Source organism: Talpa occidentalis, unplaced genomic scaffold, assembly GCF_014898055.3.
Source record: "Talpa occidentalis isolate TD23 unplaced genomic scaffold, MPIMG_talOcc4v2.1 talOcc4.3, whole genome shotgun sequence".
In the NCBI taxonomy this organism is placed as follows: domain Eukaryota; kingdom Metazoa; phylum Chordata; class Mammalia; order Eulipotyphla; family Talpidae; genus Talpa; species Talpa occidentalis.
This window is the reverse complement of record NW_023603184.1, coordinates 11,864,212-11,887,859: the sequence shown is the minus strand read 5'-3', so window position 1 is coordinate 11,887,859 and position 23,648 is coordinate 11,864,212. Positions and strand designations below refer to the sequence as shown.

The 23,648-nt window shown below is 37.5% G+C and overlaps 1 protein-coding gene across 3 annotated transcripts in view; it reads left to right on the top strand.

Moving 5' to 3' along the window:
- IFTAP (intraflagellar transport associated protein) overlaps positions 1 to 23,648 on the top strand; it is a 52,147-nt gene that overhangs the window by 15,838 nt on the left and 12,661 nt on the right. For all 3 annotated transcript variants that reach the window (XM_037522444.2, XM_037522442.2, XM_037522443.2), the window contains 3 exons: positions 16,459 to 16,604; positions 17,845 to 17,916; positions 19,270 to 19,336. In XM_037522444.2, the coding sequence (XP_037378341.1) occupies positions 16,459 to 16,604; positions 17,845 to 17,916; positions 19,270 to 19,336 (285 nt within the window). The remainder of the gene's footprint in view (positions 1 to 16,458; positions 16,605 to 17,844; positions 17,917 to 19,269; positions 19,337 to 23,648) is intronic.

The window sequence follows — 23,648 nt, the reverse complement described above, 5'->3', positions numbered from 1 at the left end:
GTGGAAAAGAAGGGCAGTTACAATAAAAAGCAGGAGAGTTGATTCTAACTGGTTTCTTTTATCTTGAAAGAAAATTGGAAAATTGTTATCTGTTTTGTTTATAACTTAAAAATTTGCACCATGATTTTTTTGCACTTAATGGAAATGGAGACTTCAGGATATATCAGTTAACTTTAATGCCATGAGTGATTTATTTTGACATGATATATGAATCAAATTAGTCTTGATTTTTAAAAAAATTTTTTTTGCATAGAACTGTAGTATAGACCAGAGGTGTAGCAGGGAGCGTGAGAGAATTCAGAGACACAGTAGGGAGCAAAACAGGTGGATTTACGGAAATACACTGCTGAGAGGAGCAGCGGGTGAGACAGGAGAGGTCTGCTGGCCCATATGTGGGTTAGCTCCCTAGCCAGGTATTGAACTCAGGCCGCACCAGTGATAGCACTGAGACCTAGCCCCTAGGCCACCAGAAAGGCCCAAATCAGTCTTGATTCTGGCCAAGTCATCTTTTTATCTATTAACTGGGGTGATGCTTGCTTTCTCTGATCCTAGATATTTAGTTTCTGTTTTCTGGACCCACACACAGTAGTGGTATAAGGCTGGGGTGGGGTGTGAAATCAAGGGTAAAAATCCACAAAAATAATGCATTTTGGCATGCCTGTGACATTTTGATAATCCAAATTATTTTAGGACTTATTTGTAAGATTGACTTTATATACTCTGAAATCAATAAGAACTTCTTCTAAGGATTTTGATACTTTATAGGAGGTTACAATGTTTTTGTTCTTGGGATAAGAGGTTTATTTTGTTTTCAGATTTCTGTAAGATCATTGCATGTTGAGAAAGAAAATGTTGCAGATGTGGTGACTTCTTTATGAGTTCAGTTTGGGCCCCAAATTGAGCTGAAATAAATGATGACGCACGTCACATAAATTGTGTCTCCAAGCAGACTAAGTTTTTTTCCTTTCAAAATATCCCTAGGCGCCAGTTCACATTATAAACTAATGGCCTGAAAAAATTCCTCTTAAAGCACAAAGAGTTGTGAGTGCAAAAATGTGCCTTAAATCAGTAAGCATCCTACCCCTCACCCCACAAATATTTAAATTCCTACTAAAAACCAAACAGGACTTAGGGACTAAGAATTGCATGGAAGCTAGTGGAATTGATCAAAGTGAATGTGGTCAGTTAGTTCCCTTTTAAAGAGATGTGAAAGCTACTTCTTGAAAGTTTATCCCTTCTTTCCAAACCTTCCTTTGTCTTAGTGTGTTTGGTTGTTTTGTTGATATGTAATGGAATCATTCCTCTGTTAAAGTGGTCATCCCCACACATACTTATGTACATTCCTTTGTAAGTTCAGTGTCTCAAGTCCATTACCATTTCCACTGATTGACTGTTCTATTTATTTTTATAATAGTTATACGCCAGAATGCTTATGGGATTCATTTTCTTTCCAAGAGTGTTAAAAGGGTCAGTAATCCTATTAAAAGTATTTTCCTGGAAAAAATGAAACTATAGCCTTATTGAAAGAAATTCACATTACTGCTTCAGACTCTTGGAAAAACAGTTGGAAACTGTTAATATTGTAGCATAACACAGCACATTTATGTTGATTATATTTTGCAGGTTTTTTTTTAAGCAGTTCTGTTTTTCAAACCATGTTACATAGCTGATAATGAAGACAATGTTCTACCAAAATCTTTAAAGATCCATATTAATGATTAGTTTTAAACTAGCAGTTATAATTGAATTCTCAACAGTGTCTTTGGTTCAAGAGAATGAGACCAGATTTTAAGATTTATATTAGAAAATCAGTGTGCAGATTTGGGCTTTGTTCATTATTGTTGAAGATATTATTAGGTTGTTGGCATCATTGCGGTCAGTGGTGAGAGGTTCAGTTTCAATCTTCTGTATTTCAGTTTCTTTGTGAATATGATTAATTTATAAGCCATTCCAGAATATCTGTCTTTTGGGGAAAAATACTTCTTTCTCCTTGTCTATCATACTTCTCTCATTTTTTAGGGCTATAAAAACACAGATGTGAACAGTTCTATTCATTCATTAGTTTTCTGAGTGTCTTGTTATGGTCTAGATATTATTTTAGGTGATGAGGATTCAAAAACAACTAAAATATAGCGTGTACTCAAGTACTAACAGTCCAGTGAGAGATAAATAAACAACCAAGATGTTACATGTATGGTAAGTACCATAATGGACAAGTGTAGAGGGTTTTATAAGAGCTAGGACCATCCAGTCTGTACTGGGGGGGAGGTATTAAATTTGTGTCTTTATTGGAGAGAATGCTCAAGGTGAGTCTGGGAAAACCATTGATCGAGAGCTTACCTTAGGTCCTAAGACATAAAATAGAGTGGAGGGAGTCTTGACAGATCAGAGCCATATTTGAAAGGTGTTAAGACGCCTCCATTGATGATGGATCTTTTGTGTTGTAGTTTCATTTGTTTTAGTGTATATATACAAATGTATTCCCATATATGTGATTATAAAGAATATATTCATATCCTTTAATATGTCTTTGAGATGGGGATGTAGCCTCGCATTAGCAAGATTTAGAGTTATTTGTAAACTGCTGAAAGAAAAAGGGAGGTTCTTTTAATTTCCCTCTATACCATTATTACCACATGATCCAAAGCATTTGCTCCTGCCTTTAAAGTGATAGTTACTGGTTATATTGCCACCACACAGAAATTATTTAAGAAGCCAGTGACTTGGAAATTGACATTCAATCTTTTCAAATCCATTTTGTTGCATATAGTAACCTTGGGGAATTGTAGTAGTTACATAAATCTCAATTGCTCTCTCTCTCTAAAACACATACACACACACACACACACACACACACACACACACACACACACACCCACCCCCCATTATTCTGATTTTGTGTTTCAGTGTAAATGATTAATTTCCATTGAATTTACCCAGTTGACCAATTATTCAGCTTAAAATAGTTTGGAAATTGAAATGAATCTACTGTGATATTTTAAAACAGACTTTAAATAAGTCTGTTTTTCATTTGCTCATTTTTAAAATACCTAGCATCCAGTTTCCCTAGTGGCTCTAGCAGTTTATATATTACCACATAATAACAGCCTTTTATTTACAGTCATGTTTATCTGTTCTATCCTGTTTTCTTATGTCTAGCACAAAGATATTGTTTCTGATTTTGATGTATAATTTCATTTCTAGTTCTCTTTATGCTACTCTTACTTCACTTGTAATCCTTCATGCTTTTAGCATTTTATTGTTCTTTCAGTGCATTTTTGGGAAAAAAACCTGTTAACTCAACCTTTTTTCTCTCCCTTTTTACTTGTTCATGTTTAAATTAAATTCCCCCTTAGATAGAACATTGCATATCTGATTGTTCAGGACAAATGGCCATTACTTAGGCTTATAAATTGGTGGTGATCTGATCTTTGATTGTTACAAACTGTTAAGAGTTTCCAAATCTCTAAATAGGTTTCTTTAATGTTCTTTTTTAATAACCTGAGTAATCAGAAGAGAATTTAATGTTTGTTATTGTTTTTAATTGAGGTAACACTGGTTTGCAGCATTGTGTGATTGGGAGGCATGGGTCATACCCTCCAGATGTACGTTACCGCACCACTCCCAATGTCCTCCATCATGGTCCTCTGTGCACCTTTCCCACTGTGCTCCTCTTCTCCTCCCTCCCCTGAGTAGTCTCAATTCTAATCTGATTTATCCTTCATTCACACTTGGTTCTTTAATGCCTGTGCCATTGCACTCTTACAAATTTCAGGAGTACACTCTTACAAATTTCAGGGTTACCACATGGCCTTGCCATCACAGGCCTGCACTGTCCAATGCAGAATCTACATGTGTCAGGTGAGCACTTAAAATGTGACTAGTGTAAAATCTGATACTCCATTCAGTTGTTGGAAAACCTTTAAATGTGTTTGAGACAACTTGGTTATGTGAATTAATTTTTTAAAATGTAAGTTTTGTGAAATATAGGTAAAGTATTTCTGATGAAAATTTGGCATCTACATTGACATAAACCATAAGTGCAAAATATACACAGGATTTTGAAGACTTAGTATAAAAATAGAAAATTTCCTTCTGTTTTTTTTAAAGATTTATTTATTTATCTATTTATTTTTCTCGTTTTTTTAATTTAAATTTTATTTTATTTTTTTAATTTTAGTTTTATTTTTATATCCCCCATACATTTTCAACCCCCTTATTTTGACCCCAATCCCTCCTTTCCCCAACCCCCACCCCCCATAGAGTGTCTCTGGTTCATAGTTGTTTGTTGATTTTGATTTTTACTTTCTTATAGTTATTCTTTTTCCTGGTCTCTTATTTAAGTTTTCTAGATTCCTGCTATGAGTGAGACCATCCGGTATTTTTCTTTTTCTTTCTGGCTTATTTCGCTGAGCATGATCCCTTCCAGCGCCATCCATGTTGCTGCAAATTGCACGAGTTTATCTTTTTTGATTGCTGAGTAATATTCCATGGTGTATATGTACCACATCTTCTTGATCCAGTTATTTTAGAGCTTCCATATGATCCAGCAATTCCACTCCTAGGTATTTACTCAAAAGACACAGGAACATCAATTCCAAAGAGCACCTGCACCCCTATGTTTATAGCAGCACTATTTACAATAGCTAAGCTTTGGAAACAACCCAAATGCCCAAAAATAAAGATTTGTTTATTTATACAAGCACTGGGTACAGTCAGAAGTGCGGGAGGGTGAGAGAATTCACCAGAGCCAGAGTGGGGAGCAGAACAGGCAGACTGATGAAATACACTGCTGAGGGGAGCAGCGGGCGTGGCAGGAGAGGTCTGCGTGCCGTGTGGGACTCTTGCCGGCGGCCAGGGATCGAACTGGTGCTGCAGAGGCTGCGTGCAGCTTTGCAACCCAGCACTCAACCACTGCACCACCAGAGGAGGCCCAAAAAAATAGAAAATTTCTTAATTTTTTTTATAGTCACTACATTTGAAATGACAATATTTTCAAAAAGATTTTGGATGTTATTAAAATTAATCTTTTAAACAAACTTAAAAATTATTTTTTATTGAAGTAACTGCACTATATGTGTTTTAGGTGTTATGTAAATTTTGGGTGTTCACAGTTGAGAATCAGCATGTGTATATACGACATTAACTTTATCACTGAAAGTCCAAATCTATCCTCTACCATACAATGATCCCCTTTAAAACACTTTAAAAAATGTGGTTGCTCAAAAATTAAAAGTTACATGTGGCTTACATTATTACTTCTGTTGGGCAGTGCTGGTATAGTCTAGTAGTTCCTCAGCTTAACTATCAGAGCAACTTTTATAGTGGTAAACTTTTATAAAAAATCAGATTTCCAGACATGCTCCTGAGCTTATTAAATGATTTGATAGCAATGGGACTAGGGGGTTTTATACTTGTGAACTTCTCTAGGCAATTCTGATCTAACACTAGTTGTGAGAACCACTGGTTCAGTCTACAATTGCTGATAATTCAGTCCTTTAAAAAGCAGGACTACCTATACTTCTTCAAGATACGAGATCACTGCTCAAAATGTGCTTCTATTTAAATTGCAGACAGTCCAGTGTTCTTTTTTTAGATTCATTCATTTATTTAGCATTTATCTTAACTATTTGTCATAATGAGACAAAAAAATAGTAATTATTATTCCTTTTTTTTTTTTATAGTTCAGATAATTAAATCACTGTAGATTAGGAACTTGCCTGGAGTCCAGTGAAGCATTCAAACTCCAGATATCTAATCCTCTGTGGACCCCCATACCTTCATCACAGAAACATCTGGGATTGTGAGATTGTAAGAAAACTAGTCTAATAATACTGAAATGCAGCTAACATTTATTAACTACTTTACCCATGTCAGCTTGATTAATCCTTATTTTTTACATTATAATTCTTATTATTCCATATTTACAGATGAGGGAACCTATGCTTAAGGTTAAATAGTTGCTGTCATGGGCAGGATTTTGTCCCCTCAAAATTTTTACGTTGAGGCACTAACCTCCAGTGGGACTGTGTTCAAAGATAGGACCATTAGAGGAAGTAATTCTGGTTAAATGAGGTCATAAGTGTAGGGGTCCCAATCGTGTGACTGGTCTCCTTATAAGAAGAGAAAGACGCACTCGGGAATTGCATATGCAGAGAGACCAAGGAGGACATGATGAGAAGGTGGCTGCCTGCAAGCCAGGTGACCTCAAGAGACATCAAACCTACCAAGACCTCCCTGTTGGACTTTTAGCCTCCAGAATTGTGGGAAAATAAAGCCACCTAGATAGGGGTGTTTTGTTGTGACGGTGCAAGCAGATTTGCATAAGGTGAGGTAACTAGTTAGTGATGGGATTGGGGGTCTTGTCAACATGGCTCTGAAATTCATACTCTGACCCACTTCGCTTTCCTGCCCGCCATACAGCTTTGGGCAGTTCATTTCAAAACCTGGGGTTCCTGGTGAGTAGAGAATATAAGTTACAGGAATGAATGTGCTACCTCAAAATATAATTATTCTGTCTTCTCTAGAGTGTGAATTCCATGAGGGCTGGCAGGTTGAGTATTTTGTTCACCACTATTCTATATACCATTATTATTCCAGCACTATCAATTCCTGTAATGCAGAATAAGTAGATACTTAATAAATAATTGTTAAATAAGTGAAATAAAAAGGAAAAAAGGGAGAAAATATAGAATGACAGGAAGACAGAAGGGCCTTAGAACAAAACTTAAGAACATTAGGGCCTCCCTGGTGGCGCAAGGGGTTAATATGCTACCTATGAAGCTAACCACAGCCACTGCAGCATGAGTTCCATCCCCGGTCAGGGAGCAACCCACATGGCACAGCAGACCTCTCCTGTCTCGCCTGCTGCTCCCCTCAGCAGTGTATTTCAGTCAATCTGCCTGTTCTGCTCCCCACTCTGTCTCTGGTGAATCCTCTCACCACCCCCCACCCCACCGCACCTCTGCCCTATACCCCTGTTCTTAAACTTTTTTTTTTTAATTTTTTTTTTAATAGAGGCATGTTTTATTTATTTATTTATTTGTTTGTTTGTTTTGTTTATACAAGCACTGGGTACAGTCAGAAGCACGGGAGGGTGAGAGAATTCACCAGAGCCAGAGCGGGGAGCAGAGCAGGCAGAAGGACCGAAGTACACTGCTGAGGGGAGCAGCGGGCGGCAGGAGAGGTTTGCGCGCCATGTGGGACCCTCCTCCGGTGGCCGGGGAGCAGCCGGGGATCGAACCGGCGCTGAAGAGGCCGCGGGCAGCTTCGCAACCCAGCGCTCAACCGCTGCGCCACCGGGGAGGCCCTCTATACCCCTGTTCTTGTATGCATAAATAAATAAACCTTAAAAGAAAAAAAAAAGACATGCACACTGAATGAATAGGCACAGAAAGCAGAGCTGGCAAAGGTGATTGTGTTTGCATTTGGTATATTTAGCTAATTTGGAGCCATAGAATTTAAACATGCACACATTTATGCATGCAACGGGCATGCACATGTGCAAACATCACAAGTGATTTTGAAAGGTAGAGAGGTATACTGAAAGGAAAGAAGCCGCTGGATTCAGGGCTATGAGGCTGAGCAGAAAGGCATATGTGGAGGTCTGGGGGAAGGCAGTGAGGGAGGAAATGGAGGAAAAAGGGCTGATGAGACACTTGCAAGCCAAAGAGTGACAGCACTTGGTACCAGGTTACTGACAGAGGAATAAGGAGAATAAGAGAGTCAAAGAGGAGGCACAGGTGTCTTGCCGGGAGACACGGAGGCCCACAGAGGCCAAGCAGCTTGCTCTAAGTTACACAGGTCTCATTTCAGGAGTCTTATTTTTTTCCTGATGAAGCATATGTTCTGTCAGGAGCTTAGAATCTTGGGCTGGGATTTGGTTTACACTTCTGGACTGGTAAATTTTGAGTTGTCAGTTCAGCCAAAGGCATCTCACAACTCATACTTGACAACTTCTGAAAAATGTAATTAAAAATGAAACTGGTGACAGCACATAAAGCAACATGTTTCCAAAGTTGACATACCATTTTGGTCCCCAAAGCTATTTGGAATTTGAATGTTAGTAATGCATCTGTAAACTTCCACAGGGGTACAAAGATTCTTTCCCCAATCTGAAGAATGAAGAGTCTGCTGCAGAAAAAAACACCACAGAGAAAAATAGAGAAAGCAGCTGGCCCTCTTACCAATTTCAGAGCAGGAAAGGAATTTCAGTAGAGCATAAAAACAGCTTTCTCTCATAAAAGAAAACACAACAACAAAAAATAATCCTCGCTGGGTAGCCGTCTGCAGTTGTTTTCTGTCGAGTATTAGATAGAGACCAGCGGGCTTAACATTGTTTTGATAGCCTTGCAACTGGCAGATTGCCTGCCAGAGGAAGTTGGAAACGAACTGACCAGCTTTCTGCTTCCAGGTGGCACTGAGGCCACATTTGCTGTGCTGTTGTTATCAGTCATTTAATTCCCTACTGAATATTGAGTGGTGTTTTTAGTTCACAGGCCATTTGCAGTGTCTTTCTGTTTCCTTTTTTTCGTTAGCCACATTAAGAAAAAAAAGGCAACTCGGGAAGCGCTTTTGCAAATGCCAGTGTAACAGTTATGCGCGAGATTGAAAGGAAAACAGCAAATGGTGATGTGGTCTCTTCAACAGGAGACACTGGCCGTGGGGATGTTATCCTCAGGAGAAACTTGTGGACAGCGTCATAGGAGAATTTGCTAATAAAAAAGCAATCAAGCAATTAAAAAATATACCTAATTAATCTAGCACCCTAAGGGAGGGAATAAGTGAGCAGTGTGATGTTAAAGCTTTTTATTGATGTGCCTTTTTTTGGTGTTGCAGAAAAGGAATAAAAAAGGAGAAGGGAAATAATTCATCGTTTTATATTGATCATTGATTCAATAGGTATATATGTGTGACTTCTTCGTCTCAACTTTGTGTAACATCTAATATCATGTAGAATGTTGAAAGAAACAAAGATTGAGTGAATTAATTAAAAGCAGAGTCCTAAAGAAGCAACACTATCAGCTGCATTAACCTGTTCTGTCTTTTGGGGGGAACAGCTGCAAACTGTAATTAAGCAATTTTCATTTGTTTCTCTATTTCTTTTGTCATCAGTAAATCACTACACTTAGGGAACAAATTGACAAATTATGAAACACAGAAAACTGCTGGTTCAGTTGCAGGAGGAAAATTCCCCTCTCAAATTATGATAGATTTTGAGCTGATCGAGCCATTTTGTTTTATATATATTAGCATAAATCTTCAGCTGTGTCTGTTACAATTCATATTCATGCTACACATGAATGTGTGGTCCATAGATAATCATTTGTTTTCTATGTCTGCTGTAGTTTAGGTGTAATTGGATAAGGAAAGAAAATGTATTTAAGTATTTACAACATTTTGAATTATTATCATTCAGTTTATTTTCAGCACTGTTTTTAGTACATAGTATTTTGTTTCAATAAATATTGTTTCCAGAATGTTTTCTCAGTGATGTGATCTGTTTTAAAATTTGGTTTATGTACAAATGAAAGGATCAATTTCTTTGATTCTCTTTATATCTTTTCAGCTTGTATTTATTCTATGTAGTATATTTTAGTGCACATATAGAGAGGTGAACTTTCTTAAGCTTAGGGGTTATGAATTTTTGCAGAACACAAGCAGAGAACTATTTGTAGCCAAATAAGCATTTTAAGATGGTCACTGTCGACCTTTATGCAATCGATTTAAAGTCTTAAATGGATGCACATTTGTTTTGTATTCATTAGTCTTAACTTTAGACATTATCTTACCCGTTGTTAAATGTGTTTAACTTCAAGGAAAAGGGTAAATTACTCCCCTTGAAACTGAGGTGGTCATAAGACTGCTCCTTTGATTCAGTTGAATGGGCACATATTCACATTTGGATGGTTTTAGCAAAATGATCTCTCAGCCATGGAACAATAATATTTTCTTTGAAATGGTCAGCTAAACCCAAAGGAATACAAACAGGAAACTTTATCTTAACCAAATGCCTATCTTCCTTATATGAAAATTAAACCACAATCTGTCTAGTGTGAGATTTTTAGTGTCATTTTTTTCACCTCCAGCTTGGATTGTTTCCAGATGAGATAGATTTAAGTGACACCAGTTAACCCTCTTTTCTTGCAGCCCCTTGTTGCATAGGGAGGAACCGTCATGCCATCTTGTGTGTTTTGTCTACTTGGCCTGCTTTTGCATTAGATGTAATAGCATATAAATGGCTGATTAGAAAAAAAAGGGATTATGAATCAAATAACATTTTCTCCTCCCCCATAAATTGCGCTTTGTGTGACTTGTAGTCAGTCACCAATTTTTCTGGGTATTTGGGTTAGTCCCCAATTATAGTGTCACTTCTGTCCTTCTTGCTTCATGGAGGTCATTTCAGTATTGACTGTGTTCCTGCTATATATTAGGCATTGACCTAGAATCTGGGACTAGAAGTGGGAATTCTGTCTCATTTATCTTTTTTTCTTTCTGTTGTGAGGTGTTCCAAATGCTCTAGATGTGTGAAAGTACAATAGCAATCTGTGCATTTATAGACTGTCTAGTTTGAGTTTATCAGTGAGGCAGTACTAACTATTCTTTATAAAGTGCTGATAAAACATTGTCCAGAATATTGCTTTTGGGTTTGGAGTCTCTAAGACTGAATAAGCACTCAATATGAGTTAAGAAAAGAGCAATAAGAATGATTAAAACAGTGGATTTTCAGACTGGTTTCTTCTTTTTTTCAACTTCAAACTTTTTTATGAGGGGTGTGGTGGAGTACACTAAAAAAATGAGGGAATATGAAAGATGGGTATTTTTCTGGTATAGGGCTATATACTAATATGTGAGTCCTGGATTATTGTAAACTTGTGCAGAAGAGATTATTCTACTTCATAAAGTTTGGACACTCCTACTTATTTATAAAGGACACAGAAAAAAAATTTACTCCCTCTGACTTTCAGATGCATCTTTGTACAAGCAGGCAGAGGGTATAATCACAGGGTGAAAGGAAGTTTTTTAGGTTGATGGGATTTAGTTCTATGAAGCAGTTTACTGTCCTTATATTTCTCATTTTGTTATAGACAGGGCCTGTATAATGGGATGGGTACTATTTTAGCTTAGAGTTCAGAAGGAATTTGTTAATTCTTTGAGATTGCAGGCTTCCGACTTCTTTTCCTACGGTTGTAGAGAGAATCAGATAAAATATACACCAAGGTACTTGGCAAGTTTTAAAGATTTATTCAAGTGTAAAGTTTTATGATTATGGGGACTTTTTATAATTTAAAAGAAGAACATCGAGGTGAAATATTAAGGAGATCTTCAATCTACAATATAAAAAATTTAAAATGCTATCTATGGTCTTAATTGTCCACATCCTATTCCTTGAAGTAATTAAAACCAGCTATATATAGTAGGTATCATATAGTATCTATGTAAAGTGTACAGTATCTGGTGTCTATTGCATAGTATCAGACTGTGCAATTCAGGGAATAATCTAACACTGGCCTCTGGTGGATGGATTAGATAACAGGTCTCCCCATAACCTTCAGGCAATAGTATTTACATGCTCTGACAAAGGTAAGGTATCAGCTGCTTCTTAATTCCCAATTTTTAGATTCTACTCCAAGGAATCATTACTTGAGACTCTTGCCTTATGCATATATGAAGTTCACCTGGGAGATGCTTACTAAAATACAAGTTCTTAGGTATCAACCCTCAAAGCTGATTGAGTAGTTCTAGTATGCAACCCAAAAACCCTGCTCTTCAGATGAGTTTTAAATACAGCCTAATTGAGGTCAAAAAGGGATATAGGGATATACATGAATTCCCCCCAAATTCTGTGCTTTTGTATACATTACGTTCTTCTAGAAATAAGGTCATAGCTTTCATGAAATTGTCCACATCCCCACCCAAAAGGTAAGAATATTTAATTTAAATGTAACTTTCTGTTTAATATCACCATTTTATATTATTTCAAGGATATTTTGTCAGTGAAAAAGTAGGATGGGCTACAGGAAAAATTTTACTGTGACCTAGCTGATCTCTACTGCATACTAGGCTATAATTGCTTATAGAATTTCAGGGTGGCAAGGCTGAGATACTATTATTCACGGACACTTAGACCCTTACACTGAATCCTTCACTTGATGAGCATATGGCCATGACATGGATTTGGCTCAAGAACCAGGAGAGGCCTGTTGGTCTATAAATATTTTCTATGAAAAAAACAAGTTATTTGTACACAGATTTGAAAGGGTTAAGTAGATAAGGCTGTGATAATGAAAGAAAGGAGCTTCTTAGTTGCAATGGGCTTCTACCTGTGTAGACATTGTCACCAGCAGCTGTCACCCTGTTGGCGATTCTGGGAGCTAAGGGAAGCTGTGCCCAAATACACTGTCTCTGCTCCCTCTCTGGGCAGCTCCCTTCTGTGGCTTTGACGGAATCAGTTGGGAAGGTGAGCATATGTCATGGGGTGATAGGTGTGACCTCTTAGCACCAAACTGTAATTCATTTGCAGACATGTTGTATTATCTACTTCTGCCATCATGAAGATTGTGGGCAGGAAAACAGGGCTTTCCCTTCATGGGGGGCTTTGCTTTCATGCATTTTTCCCATTGTGGAGTCATTCCATCCATGGTCCCTTGTTGGAATCGGCGCTGTCTTTCTAAACCCCATTCCTAGTGGAATCTTGTAATTCTTACCAACCATTTGTGATTTTGTCACTCTCTGACTCTGTACCTCCCTCTATCTGCTGTCATTTTATCTTCTGTTTTGGCAGTTTGAATTCCTGGCTTGATTTCCTAGTTGTAAACGGTAAAAGCAGGGACTTGGTCTTACCCATCTTTGGCACCTTGCACATATTGATGCCCAGAATATAACTTTTGGATTGGATGAGTTGTGTAACTCCACTACCACTCAGATTTTCCCTCTACAAATAAACTTTCGGCATCTTTATACTTTCTTCACATTTTCCTCTCTGGAAATGCTTAACTTACATTTCAGCAATCTCAACTTCCTGCTATTGTGCCCCTCATCTTGGCTTTTGACACACGTTTTCAGGGGCTAGGGGTGTGCATTTGTGGCTTGGCAGCTTGAGAGCTATGACTGTGAATAATGAGTCAATTATCATCCAGCCTCGGGGAAGGCACAATTATTCCCTACCGGCCAGGCTGAGGTAATCCTCGCCTCCCTGTGCCCTTTCAAAGGAAGAACATAAAACAGTTGGAATTCAGAGCACTGCAAAGGGAATGTAGACAAAACATTTGCCTGCTGAATTTAGCCTCTTTGGATTTATTCTGATTTATGATTGATTGGTTTTTAAATTGCTTATTTAATCCTAACGACTATCGCTCCAGGGGAGGCCAGATACCAAGGAGCATGTGATCAAGAAGCAGTGGAGTGAAGTAGTTTGGCTGGACAAATCAAGAGCAAATATTATTGTCCAGAGAAACATTGCTCTAGGCTAGGAGTATAATGCGAAAATCACCCCCGACTTTCAAAGTACCCAGCCTTGTTATAAGCATGATTGCTTATCCCCTGTTCTCTTTGCAGAAGGCTTTTTGCAACTGCCCAGTGTTTCACAGAACTCCTTTCTCCCTCCCCTCCAAGAATTTTTCTTTTCCTTTTGGCAACACAGTCAATATTTTTTTGCAACTGAGAACCTGCTCCTGCTTTATATTGCTATTTACCGTGGCGTAGAAGGACAGACACACAGGGGTTGCTGGCAGGATTTGGTTGTGAATTCTGATGTTGGTTGTCAAAACTGTCTTGCGGAGTGTTGATGCTTTTCAGCACATGGACACTAGTCTGGCTGTTGTGTGAATGAATGGATTTTGAAAAAGTTTCATCTCAAATTGAGTTCGCTGAAAGTGATCATTTTCATCTGGAAAATACCTAATTAGTATGTGATTAGTGTCCTGATTTATCAAGGTATCACCACTTTCAACCTTTCAAAAGGAGTTTAACCTTTCTTTGGCCTGAAATTGGACACTGTGGGTATAGTTGGTGGCCTTGCAAGAGAGATCTGTTGGAAGCTGGTCTGTTTGGTATCAAAAGAAAATTGAATTTCCATTGCTTCAGAATAATGAAACCCTTAAAAACCTTTAGGAAAAAAAAAAAAAAAAAAACCTTTGTTTCATCTGTATTGAAGTTTTGACTCAGAAATAGCCAAAGAAAATCTCTTTCAGGTCTCAATAACCTACTTGTTCTCTGAAATATTGCTGTCGGATTTCTAAAGTGTATTATGTCTGACACTTATTTCAAAGCAGGAAACATTAGGGATAAGATGAAAGGGTAGAAAAGGACTCTGATGAAAAACAGAAGCAGAAGAAGATGAGACGAGCACTTGGGCGGCACGTTTGGATTGCCACCCTGGTAGCTCTGGGAAGAGGCAGCTGGTTCCCTAATCAGGCTGGAGGCCACTTTGGATCCTGGGCTGTGCCAGCATCTGCCATTTTGACATTATCATGTTGAAAAAGAACTTTTTCCCTACCTCATTCTGCCAAGCGATTTATTATTTGCTGTTTATGAAAAATGATAAAAGCCATTGTAAGAAGCTCTTCTGGGTCTTTGCCGTGAGATATTTTATATGTTCTTATGAAACTACTTTTAAGGTTGAGGAAGGAGCTGTAAACTGTAGGTTCAACCAGAGATACAACAAGTTCTTTTCTGAATCTTCTCATATTTTAAAAGTGAAAGTTTTATGTTTATAGAAGGAAAAGTTTTTAAAGAGGGAACAAGAAACTTTGTTACTCTGAGACCCCCATAGTAGTTCAACATCAGCATCAGAAACTGGGGATTCATTTTATTTTGCTCTTTGCTCTTTATTTCAGAGGAGTTTCATCTGGTTATCTTCAAGTGTCTGGTATTCACTGGAATGGTAGAGGAGTACATTGAATTATTATGAGAATAAATCAAACTTGTCCTTTCGAAGACTCTGTTCTTCCCAAATATCACTGTGCTTTTCAAGTATTTACGTCAATAGGCTATGGCCTTGGTGTTATGCTGGGTACATAGTATTTTCTTAGTAAATGCTAGATTTAGGTTGTGTGAGCCTTAAAGGCTAAGCAGGAAGCACCGAAACTCTTCCATCTCTATTAGAACATGCACTGAGGAATGACAGGTAGCCCCAGGAAGGCTTCTTGCTTGTAACTTAGATGCCGTTTTAGGAGCCCTGCATTCTCCAGATAACTCCTCTGGTTTCCAAGCAGCTTCATGCCTGCCTTTTCCCACTCTGCTACCATTGTTTATCTTTGCCTTAGGACTGTTTGCTATAAAAGAAGAAGTCAGGAGAAGTCCTCAATCGATGCTTTCCTCATTTATCTTTTATAGTGCTAGTTACTCCAGGATTATTATCAAAACCCCTCCCCTTACCTTCCTCAGATCCTCAGTCCCTTTATCTCCAGCACCTAAAGCTGGTGCTTCACATTAATTTCTAGAGATTAGTAGTGGCTAGCAGCTTGTTAGGAGTCATAGGTGCTGGTGTAGGAAGCAGTAGGGAGAGTTGGTGTGAGCTTGTGTTATTCATAATATTATCCTGTTAAAGAGAAAGTGATGCATGCAGATGTTTGCGTTTTCCCTTCCTGGCTTACTGAGTTTGTAATGTATTCTTGTCTAGGTTACTTTACCTCTGCTTCCCAGTGGTTATTTCTGTGCTAATGCCCTATTGACATCCCTGCAAATCTTAGTTGTACTAATAATGGGGTATTCAGAAGTAAACAAAGGATCTCTCTTCACTTGAACCAAGTTGTGATCCTTAGAACAATAAGGATCTCACCAATGGCTATGCCAATGGAGAATTAGTAGTTCTTGAGCAATAAACAATGGTCACTTTGTCGGATTAGGCTGTTTTATAGTTTGATACCTGCCTCTGATTTTAACATTTCCCTCAGTCTTCAAATATGACCTGTCTGAAGCTTAATTGACGCTCTCTCATCAGAATTTACCCCCCCCCACCCACTTCCATTTGTGTTAATGGCATCATGATACCATAATTTCCTCAGCTTTTTAATTTGGATTAATCTTAGATTCTTTTTTTGTATCCTAAAAAGAAAATCACAATGGGCACAGATTTAGTAGTATGAAGGTATTCCTTGTTTATGGCTTTAAATAGTTGAAAATAAAGGAATGGTTAAGTCATCTATGTTACTTTTGTACAATGGACTTTTCTAGCCATTAAACTTATGTAGGATATATAATTTGTATTCAGTAATACAGTAATTCTGTATTCAGTAATACAGAAGGAAATGCTGTTGTCAGGTTGAGTTATAACACAATATATACAGAAAAATTCCATTTGATTTTTAGAAATGAATGGATGCCTATATAAGAGATTGGAAAGATGACCACTGGAAAAATTTTGTTGCAGCTTTTCTGTCATATTGTATTGTGAATAATTTTCAAATTTAATTTTTTCTCTTACAAATTTTCTAATATTATGTAACATCATTCCAGAAGATAATGTGCCCAAAAGAGGAGCATCTGGAGCTGATTCTGCAGGACACATATTTATGTCAAGAAAATTTACTCATGAAGAAGAACCAAATGACCATCTTAGAAATAAAACTATTTTTCTTCATAATACATTGGAAGAGGAACAGGTAAAACAATAGCACAGTTATAGAAATGGTCTAAAAACTTCAATTAAAAAGCATACATTTTTTAAAAAAAGACCCTAAGATCATAAGAAAAGATCAGATGACTATTGGATAAGTAACTCTGATGCCTAACTCTGAAAGGAGTGCAGCAGGGGACACCATTGAAATCATTATTACAGCTCATCATTTCAACAGTCAGCATTTATAATGGTAACTTGGTTAGCCTCAATTTATTAGAAACCTCTTAAGGATCTTCCACCCTCTTATTCTTCTTGTATTTACTTGTATTTTTTAGTGTATCTTCTTTTAGGGACAGAAAGAGTTCCCTTCCATAATTCTCTATGTAAAATGGGACTTTCTTATAAGTGTCATGGATTCATCTCTTTCAAACTTAAAGTTGAATCTGTTAACTTGGTTTTCCAAGTTGGATTTGCTGGTTACTCTCTTCCTAATCTCTAAGACTTACAGACACTCTTCATGTTCTCCTGAGCTGTGGTTTTTAATTATCAAATAAGCCTAGTGAAAAAAGTTATACCCTTTAAACTATTTGAGCTTTTAATTTTCTACCTTATCATGTTTTCCTTTATATATTATGGGTAGAATGTATATGAGATTGAGTTTTTTAATAAAGAAACTGAAAATCTATGTGTTAGGGATATGGAGGTTTACACATTTCTAACCTGGATACCTACAATTTTCTAATTCTAGAACTTGCTTCCAGTGGGATGATTGTGGGACGAAAACTCACTCTCCCCACCCTAAATCCACCCCCACCACCTCCCAGGATTCACTTTCTACTGGCAATCTTTGACAAAAGAATTATTTATTTGATCATTTACCAGCATGTGAGAGGCAAAAAATTGTTCAATGGCATTGTTTTCTAATAACCTAAAAGTGTTATATTTGCATGCTCTCATTTATCATTGGGATGGGATGTAAAGTGGGGTAATGAGTTGGGAAGTGTTTCTATTTTAAGTATGAGAAAACTGAAGTTAAGTAATCTATTTTAGGTTACACCATGGGTAAGTCTGGAGAACAGACGTAGAAGTCAGACTTCCTGAGACCTTTTCCCTGCCCACTGCTATATCTTAGTGAATCTGTTTCATCATGTGTAGTTCATTAACAGAAACCAGAAGGGGCATTATATCGTATGAAGGGCTGTAAGATCAGTTCTTTTATTTTTGGTTGTTTAATTTCCACATCAATATGTCTTTACTATTTTTTGTTTTGTTTTGTTTTCCAGATAGTGTTGGATGAAGGCCAAAAAGTTGGTACTTTCCTGCAAGGTGATCTGAATAGGGCAGGAAAGGTGAAGGTAAGGCATGGTTCAGTGTTCTTCCATGATAAGATATGAGAAAAACATAGAAACAGAACTCATTTGCTGTCTCTCATACAATGTTGGAGAATTTAGTATATTTTTATTCTTAGACTTTTTTGTTAATTGGTATTTGAATATGTAAACTCTGTTTGGTTGTCTGGGTTCTGGGTCTTTTTTCCTCAAAGTTTAACAAATGGAAAGGGTGCTTTGATCAACATGCATCTGGTTCCTCTTAACAAATATCATTCAGAAAAAAGACATTATAACAGATTCTCAAGTTTTAGTATTAAAACCATTCGATGGAAGATGATTTTTTTTGCTGTCACTTGGTTGTCAGGAAATTACTGCTGTTGTGTACTTACTAGCAATGGAAACAACCATTTTAATTCCTATGTAATAGGCATGGTCTGGCAAGTCGATCTGAAAGAAGATAGACACAGGCTGTCTTTTCAAATTCCAATTATGAGATCTAACTTTGTGATTTTAAGGTATTTTGTTATGCACATGTTTCAGATCATGGACGTAAAAGGCCTTCGACATTACACCTTTACTAGATCTCCTTTGTGCCAGCAGTGAAATAATTTTCTTATTTACACTCTTTGATATTCACCTGAGATTAATTAGTTCATGTCTGAAATGTTACCATTCTATTCATCTAAAATGTCTCATTGTCAGCTTGCAGTGGAAAGCCATATTCCACGTGGAATAGTTTTTCATTGAAATGCTGCTATTGTGTCTGTAAAGGTCACTTGCTCTGCGTTTTACCTTTGAAGTAATTTTCAGTTTTATTTGCTTGAAAGAGAGAACACTTGATTTTTTGCCCTATTCACCTCTCGTGATTTACCTGGGGCAGGATGATTTTATTTTGAATGAACTTTTCTTTCCCGCTTCCTTTAGTTTCTTCTTTTTGGCTCTTCTGAGTGAAAAACACACTATTATGATAATAGCCAGACTCACCAAAACCATTTGCTTGAGAAGCAAAAGCAATAAAACCAACCAAAAAACAGAGACACTGTTTTTGGACTGTCTTGGTGGTGGTATATATGTTGGGATGAAATCTGGAACAAAGTCTCTCTTCAAAAACTCCCCAGACTGTTTTTTCCCTTTCAGTATAGAGATCTTACTATGGTGCCTACAAAATCCAGGCCAACTTCCAAATTTACTGCTTCTTTCACACATCTCTGGGAAAGCACAGTGAACACAAAGACCTTTAGCTGGGACTCAACAGTTAATGAGAAAAGGGGATTCTGTTGCTCCGTTGAGTGTTGTGGAAATAGATTCACTGATTCTTAATTGCCTTTTTTTTCTTTAGACCTAATATGCATAAAAATGATGTTAATCCTTTTCTAGGTAGACAATTTCCTAGATTTAGAAGATTTGGACATGGATGAAGAGATTAAGCCCCAAATGAGCAACGGTATGCTTTCTGCTTCCTTTCTATGTGATTTGACCTCTTTCTAAAAACTACAAATAAGACTTTAGACAGCCTTTCTTTTTCCTTTTTTTTTTTCTTTTCATTTTTTACTTTTTGGAAATCCTTACTTCTACTTCCCTGAGACTGGGAAATCTGGAGTCATGCATTTTCTTTTTCAATAACAAAGATTTCAGCTGAAAGGTAAAAATCTATTGACAATTATAAAGTAGTCTTAACTGAAATAAAGATGCTCCTCCTCCTCACAATTTACCAGATGATTGAACTTTGAATAATTGTCGTAAGCAGAGCCATTTAAGACTTCAATTCTTTGAAACATCATAATCTAAATTGACATTTTTTTAAGATTTATTTTTATTTATACAAGAACTGTGGTACAGGCCAGAGGCACAGGAGGGTGAGAGAATTCACCAGAGACAGAGCGGGAGCAGAACAGGCAGACGACCAAAATCACTGCTGAGTGGAGCAGTGGGTGAGACAGGAGAGGTCTACCGTGCCATGTGGGTATCTCTCTGGCTGGTGGGGAATTGAACCTGTGCTGCAGAGCCTGCAGACAGCCTCACAGCGCCATGCCTCCCACTGCACCACTGGGGAGGCCTGAGATTATTTTTGAATGATGCGAAAATATGAATTGAGCGTAAAATATCTGGATTGATAATAAAATAAGCAAAAAAGAATAAATTCCAAATGTTTGGTTTTATAAAATTTTTCAAACATGTAAACCAACTATTTACTACTGAAGACATTGTAAATGTTTCTACTGCGTCTTTTTTTCCATATGGATTTGGGCCAGGAGAGACTTTATGCTACTCCACTGAGGTGAGTATAGATGAGGGCTTTTTTATTTTTTGGTAAACACTTCTGTGTAAGCATAGGCAGTCTTTGTTGCTTGAAGGCCTTCTGAAATATGCTCAACATTAGAGCTATTTGTTTTCAAAAACTCATTCCTGACTTAATATGTAAGAAAATCTCAAAGTCAACGTTGAATGTTAAGGAAGGGGCAGTTTCTATGGGTGTTTGATCGCTGGCCTTTAAGTGTTGTTTACAGTCTTTCAGTGTCACAAAAATGATGAGGACCATTATTGTTGGGGGAGGGTGGCTTATGTATAATCAGACAGGGTTTAAAGCTAGTGGGTATAGTTGGTTTAGAGATAGTGACTCTGGAACCTGATCTGATTTATAAGCCCCCTGCTCTGGCTTCCCTGGCTCCCAGACTTTGAGAGGTTTTAGTAATTAGATGCAATTAATATTTTATTCTAATTCCAAACAGCGTCCTACTGCATTCAAAGGATTGTTTTTTGAGTACTCTACTAACTAGTAGACTTTGCAGATTTTTCTGTTACTTACTTGGTTCAAGTGAGATCAGAGATCTGAGGGAATCACATGCTCCAGGGAGAAGTTCTCTTAACTTTCATATCCTAGGCAGCTCTGAATTTCTATATGAGCAGCATAGGGGCTCTGACTGGATTATAAGGGATAGGAAGGGTTTATCTGAAAGCCATGTTTGTAGAGCAAGCACCCGGTTTTGGATTTTGGATGATTTGGGGCGGAGGAGAGAGACTAGTTAAAAATGCAGATAACCTGGGTTCTGTTCCCAAGAAAAAGTCTAAAACAGAGGGCCTTGGGCCTCCCCGGTGGCGCAGCGGTTGAGCGCTGGGTTGCGAAGCTGCCCGCGGCCTCTGCGGCGCCGGTTCGATCCCCGGCTGCTCCCCGGCCACCAGAGGAGGGTCCCACATGGCGTGCAGACCTCTCCTGCCGCCCGCTGCTCCCCTCAGCAGTGTACTTCGGTCCTTCTGCCTGCTCTGCTCCCCGCTCTGGCTCTGGTGAATTCTCTCACCCTCCCGCGCTTCTGACTGTACCCAGTGCATGTATAAACAAAACAAACAAACAAACCAGCAAACAAATAAATAAAGCATGCCTCTATAAAAAAAAAAAAAAAACAGAGGGCCTTTGGTGGCAACCGGTGAACTGCATTTTAAAGCACTATCCCAGGAGATTCTGAGTTTGTCTGTAGATGACTCTTGTAGACAAATGTTTCTAGCCTGCATGTAGTACATGTGCAATACAAAATTCATTTGACAGGAGGGCACAAAAGTGCGTGGACTGGGCATTTTTGCAAGAATTTAAGTTTCTTGCTTCCTGCCTGTAATGAGAAGGTCTATATACTGACATGAACTGACATAGCCAACGAATCTGATTTTGGTTCTATCAATCTTTTAAATTAGTTTTGTTACCTTTTCCATTATTTTCACATTGTTTGCTTTAGATGTTTTTTTCAAGTTATATTTTTCTATTACTGTATCCATTTATTTATTTAAAAAATTTGCATAAAGTTCTCATTAGTATGATTTTTCCAGAAATCCGATAACAGGCCATCTTGCATTTGTGTCTTAAAAGGTTACTGAGGCTGAACCAAGTCTCAATGGACTTGAGTAAGGTAGTCAGGACTTTCCCACATGTAAAATAATGTGAAAAGACTAGACTGAAAAGCGACCTAGGCTTCAGTGATCTATTCCAATTACTGAAAAGACCACCAGGGCTTCACAATTTTCAAAAAGCACAATCTGGGTCATTTGAAAGGAAAAAAAAATAGTTTGTGCCAAGGTGAATTTTAGTTTGAGCCTAATTTGTATTACACTTCAGGAATGCGAGCAGAAGGCAAATATTTATATCAGATGGGAAATGTGACATTTTAAATAGGCAAGTTGCTTGTATAATTTTGGCAGCTGAGAGGTTTACTGATTAGATTCTGTTGTTATTGTTTAAGCAACAGATTTGCCTTGGGCAACAAGGCAGTGAGTTTCATATTGTTTTTCTAACATTGACTTTATTTGTTCACCCTATTCACTTTCATAAATATTCTCCAAGATTCACGAGCATGATTCTTTCCCGGTGTTTGGTTTATCATTCTGGCATCCCATGTAGAGACATTTCTTTTTTTTTCCAGAGGAGCCAGCCCAGGGCCCTGGTGGTGACCAATTGTCTTAGGGTAACCTTTGTGGCAAAGTTTGGTGCCCTGTTTTATTGGATATCAAGTTCATGGTTGTTTCCTGCTTTGGATTTGAGAGACTTAGTTAAGCTGATGGGTAGTTACTGTCATGCTCTAGATTGTTTAACAGAAAAATGATTTGAGATAGTTACTATGCTGAGGGCACTAAAGTAGAAAGAATCTTCTGGTCACCTTTTTTTCCCTTTTTTTTTCCCTTTCACTTGTTCCAGCCTGTTCTCTGAATGAATATTATTGGCTGAAGAGACTATTTGAGATCTTGTTCTTAGAATTATACTGTCATGTGGTTGATTGTGTTGAACGAGAATGGGCAACTGATTTCTGCTCCAAGATTGGCAGCCTTGTTTGACACTCATTTCCCAATTTTAATGAAGGTGTCAGTCTCCAAAATTCTGTATTTATCTACAGCTATGAGCATATGTATGTAGCCTATAAATGATCAGGGACTATTAGTCAACAAATATTTAACAAATGTGAATAAAACCAATCTGGTTCCTTTCTCATGGAATGCATAGATTATAGATTAATTTATTTCTTATCTATGTCTTTATGGTCTCAGGCAGTCCCTACATTTCAGGATATTTTGGCTATTCCTACATGACAATAAAGGAACAGATTGGTTAATTTTATGAAGATACTAGGAAGGTTAAATATCATTATTGTCTGTATTACCAGATATAAGGTAGATTGCTTACTTTTTAAATCATATGTCAGGTTTGATTATGTCCTATAATAGCCTTTGACTTGCTAGTCATCGACTAAATATGGAAAGACAAGTGGTATGAGTATACTTTATGTTGTATACTTATGAACACATACTTTACAAATATTGCAAGTTCTTATCATGTAGTTGAGAAAGAAGAGATTGAAATACTTGCAACCAGTCTTGCCATCCAACATCTACTTGATATTTGAGAGTTGCCTTGGCTATTGCATGCATAAAAGTCAAAATGGTGGTATTGAGTTAAGATAAAAGCAAGGCCTTTGATTGTTTTACAAAGAGCAGTGAATACAATCCAGATTGAGCTTCTCAATTTTAGTTTTAGAAAGTTTTATAGAGAATTTCAGAAATTAAATTCCCCACCATTGATTCTTATAATCATTTCCCCCCAAGAGAATACAAGTAATATAAATAATCCATGATTTTTAAAATAGCTGAAAGATAAGGTGGCTCCTGTAACATATGTCTTACCCGACTATTCCCATCAAATTTATTGGTTTCATTCTTTTTATAAATCTTTCCTTTTTAGAGTTAAAGCTGTTCAGTTTTGTTCTTGATTATTCTCTGAT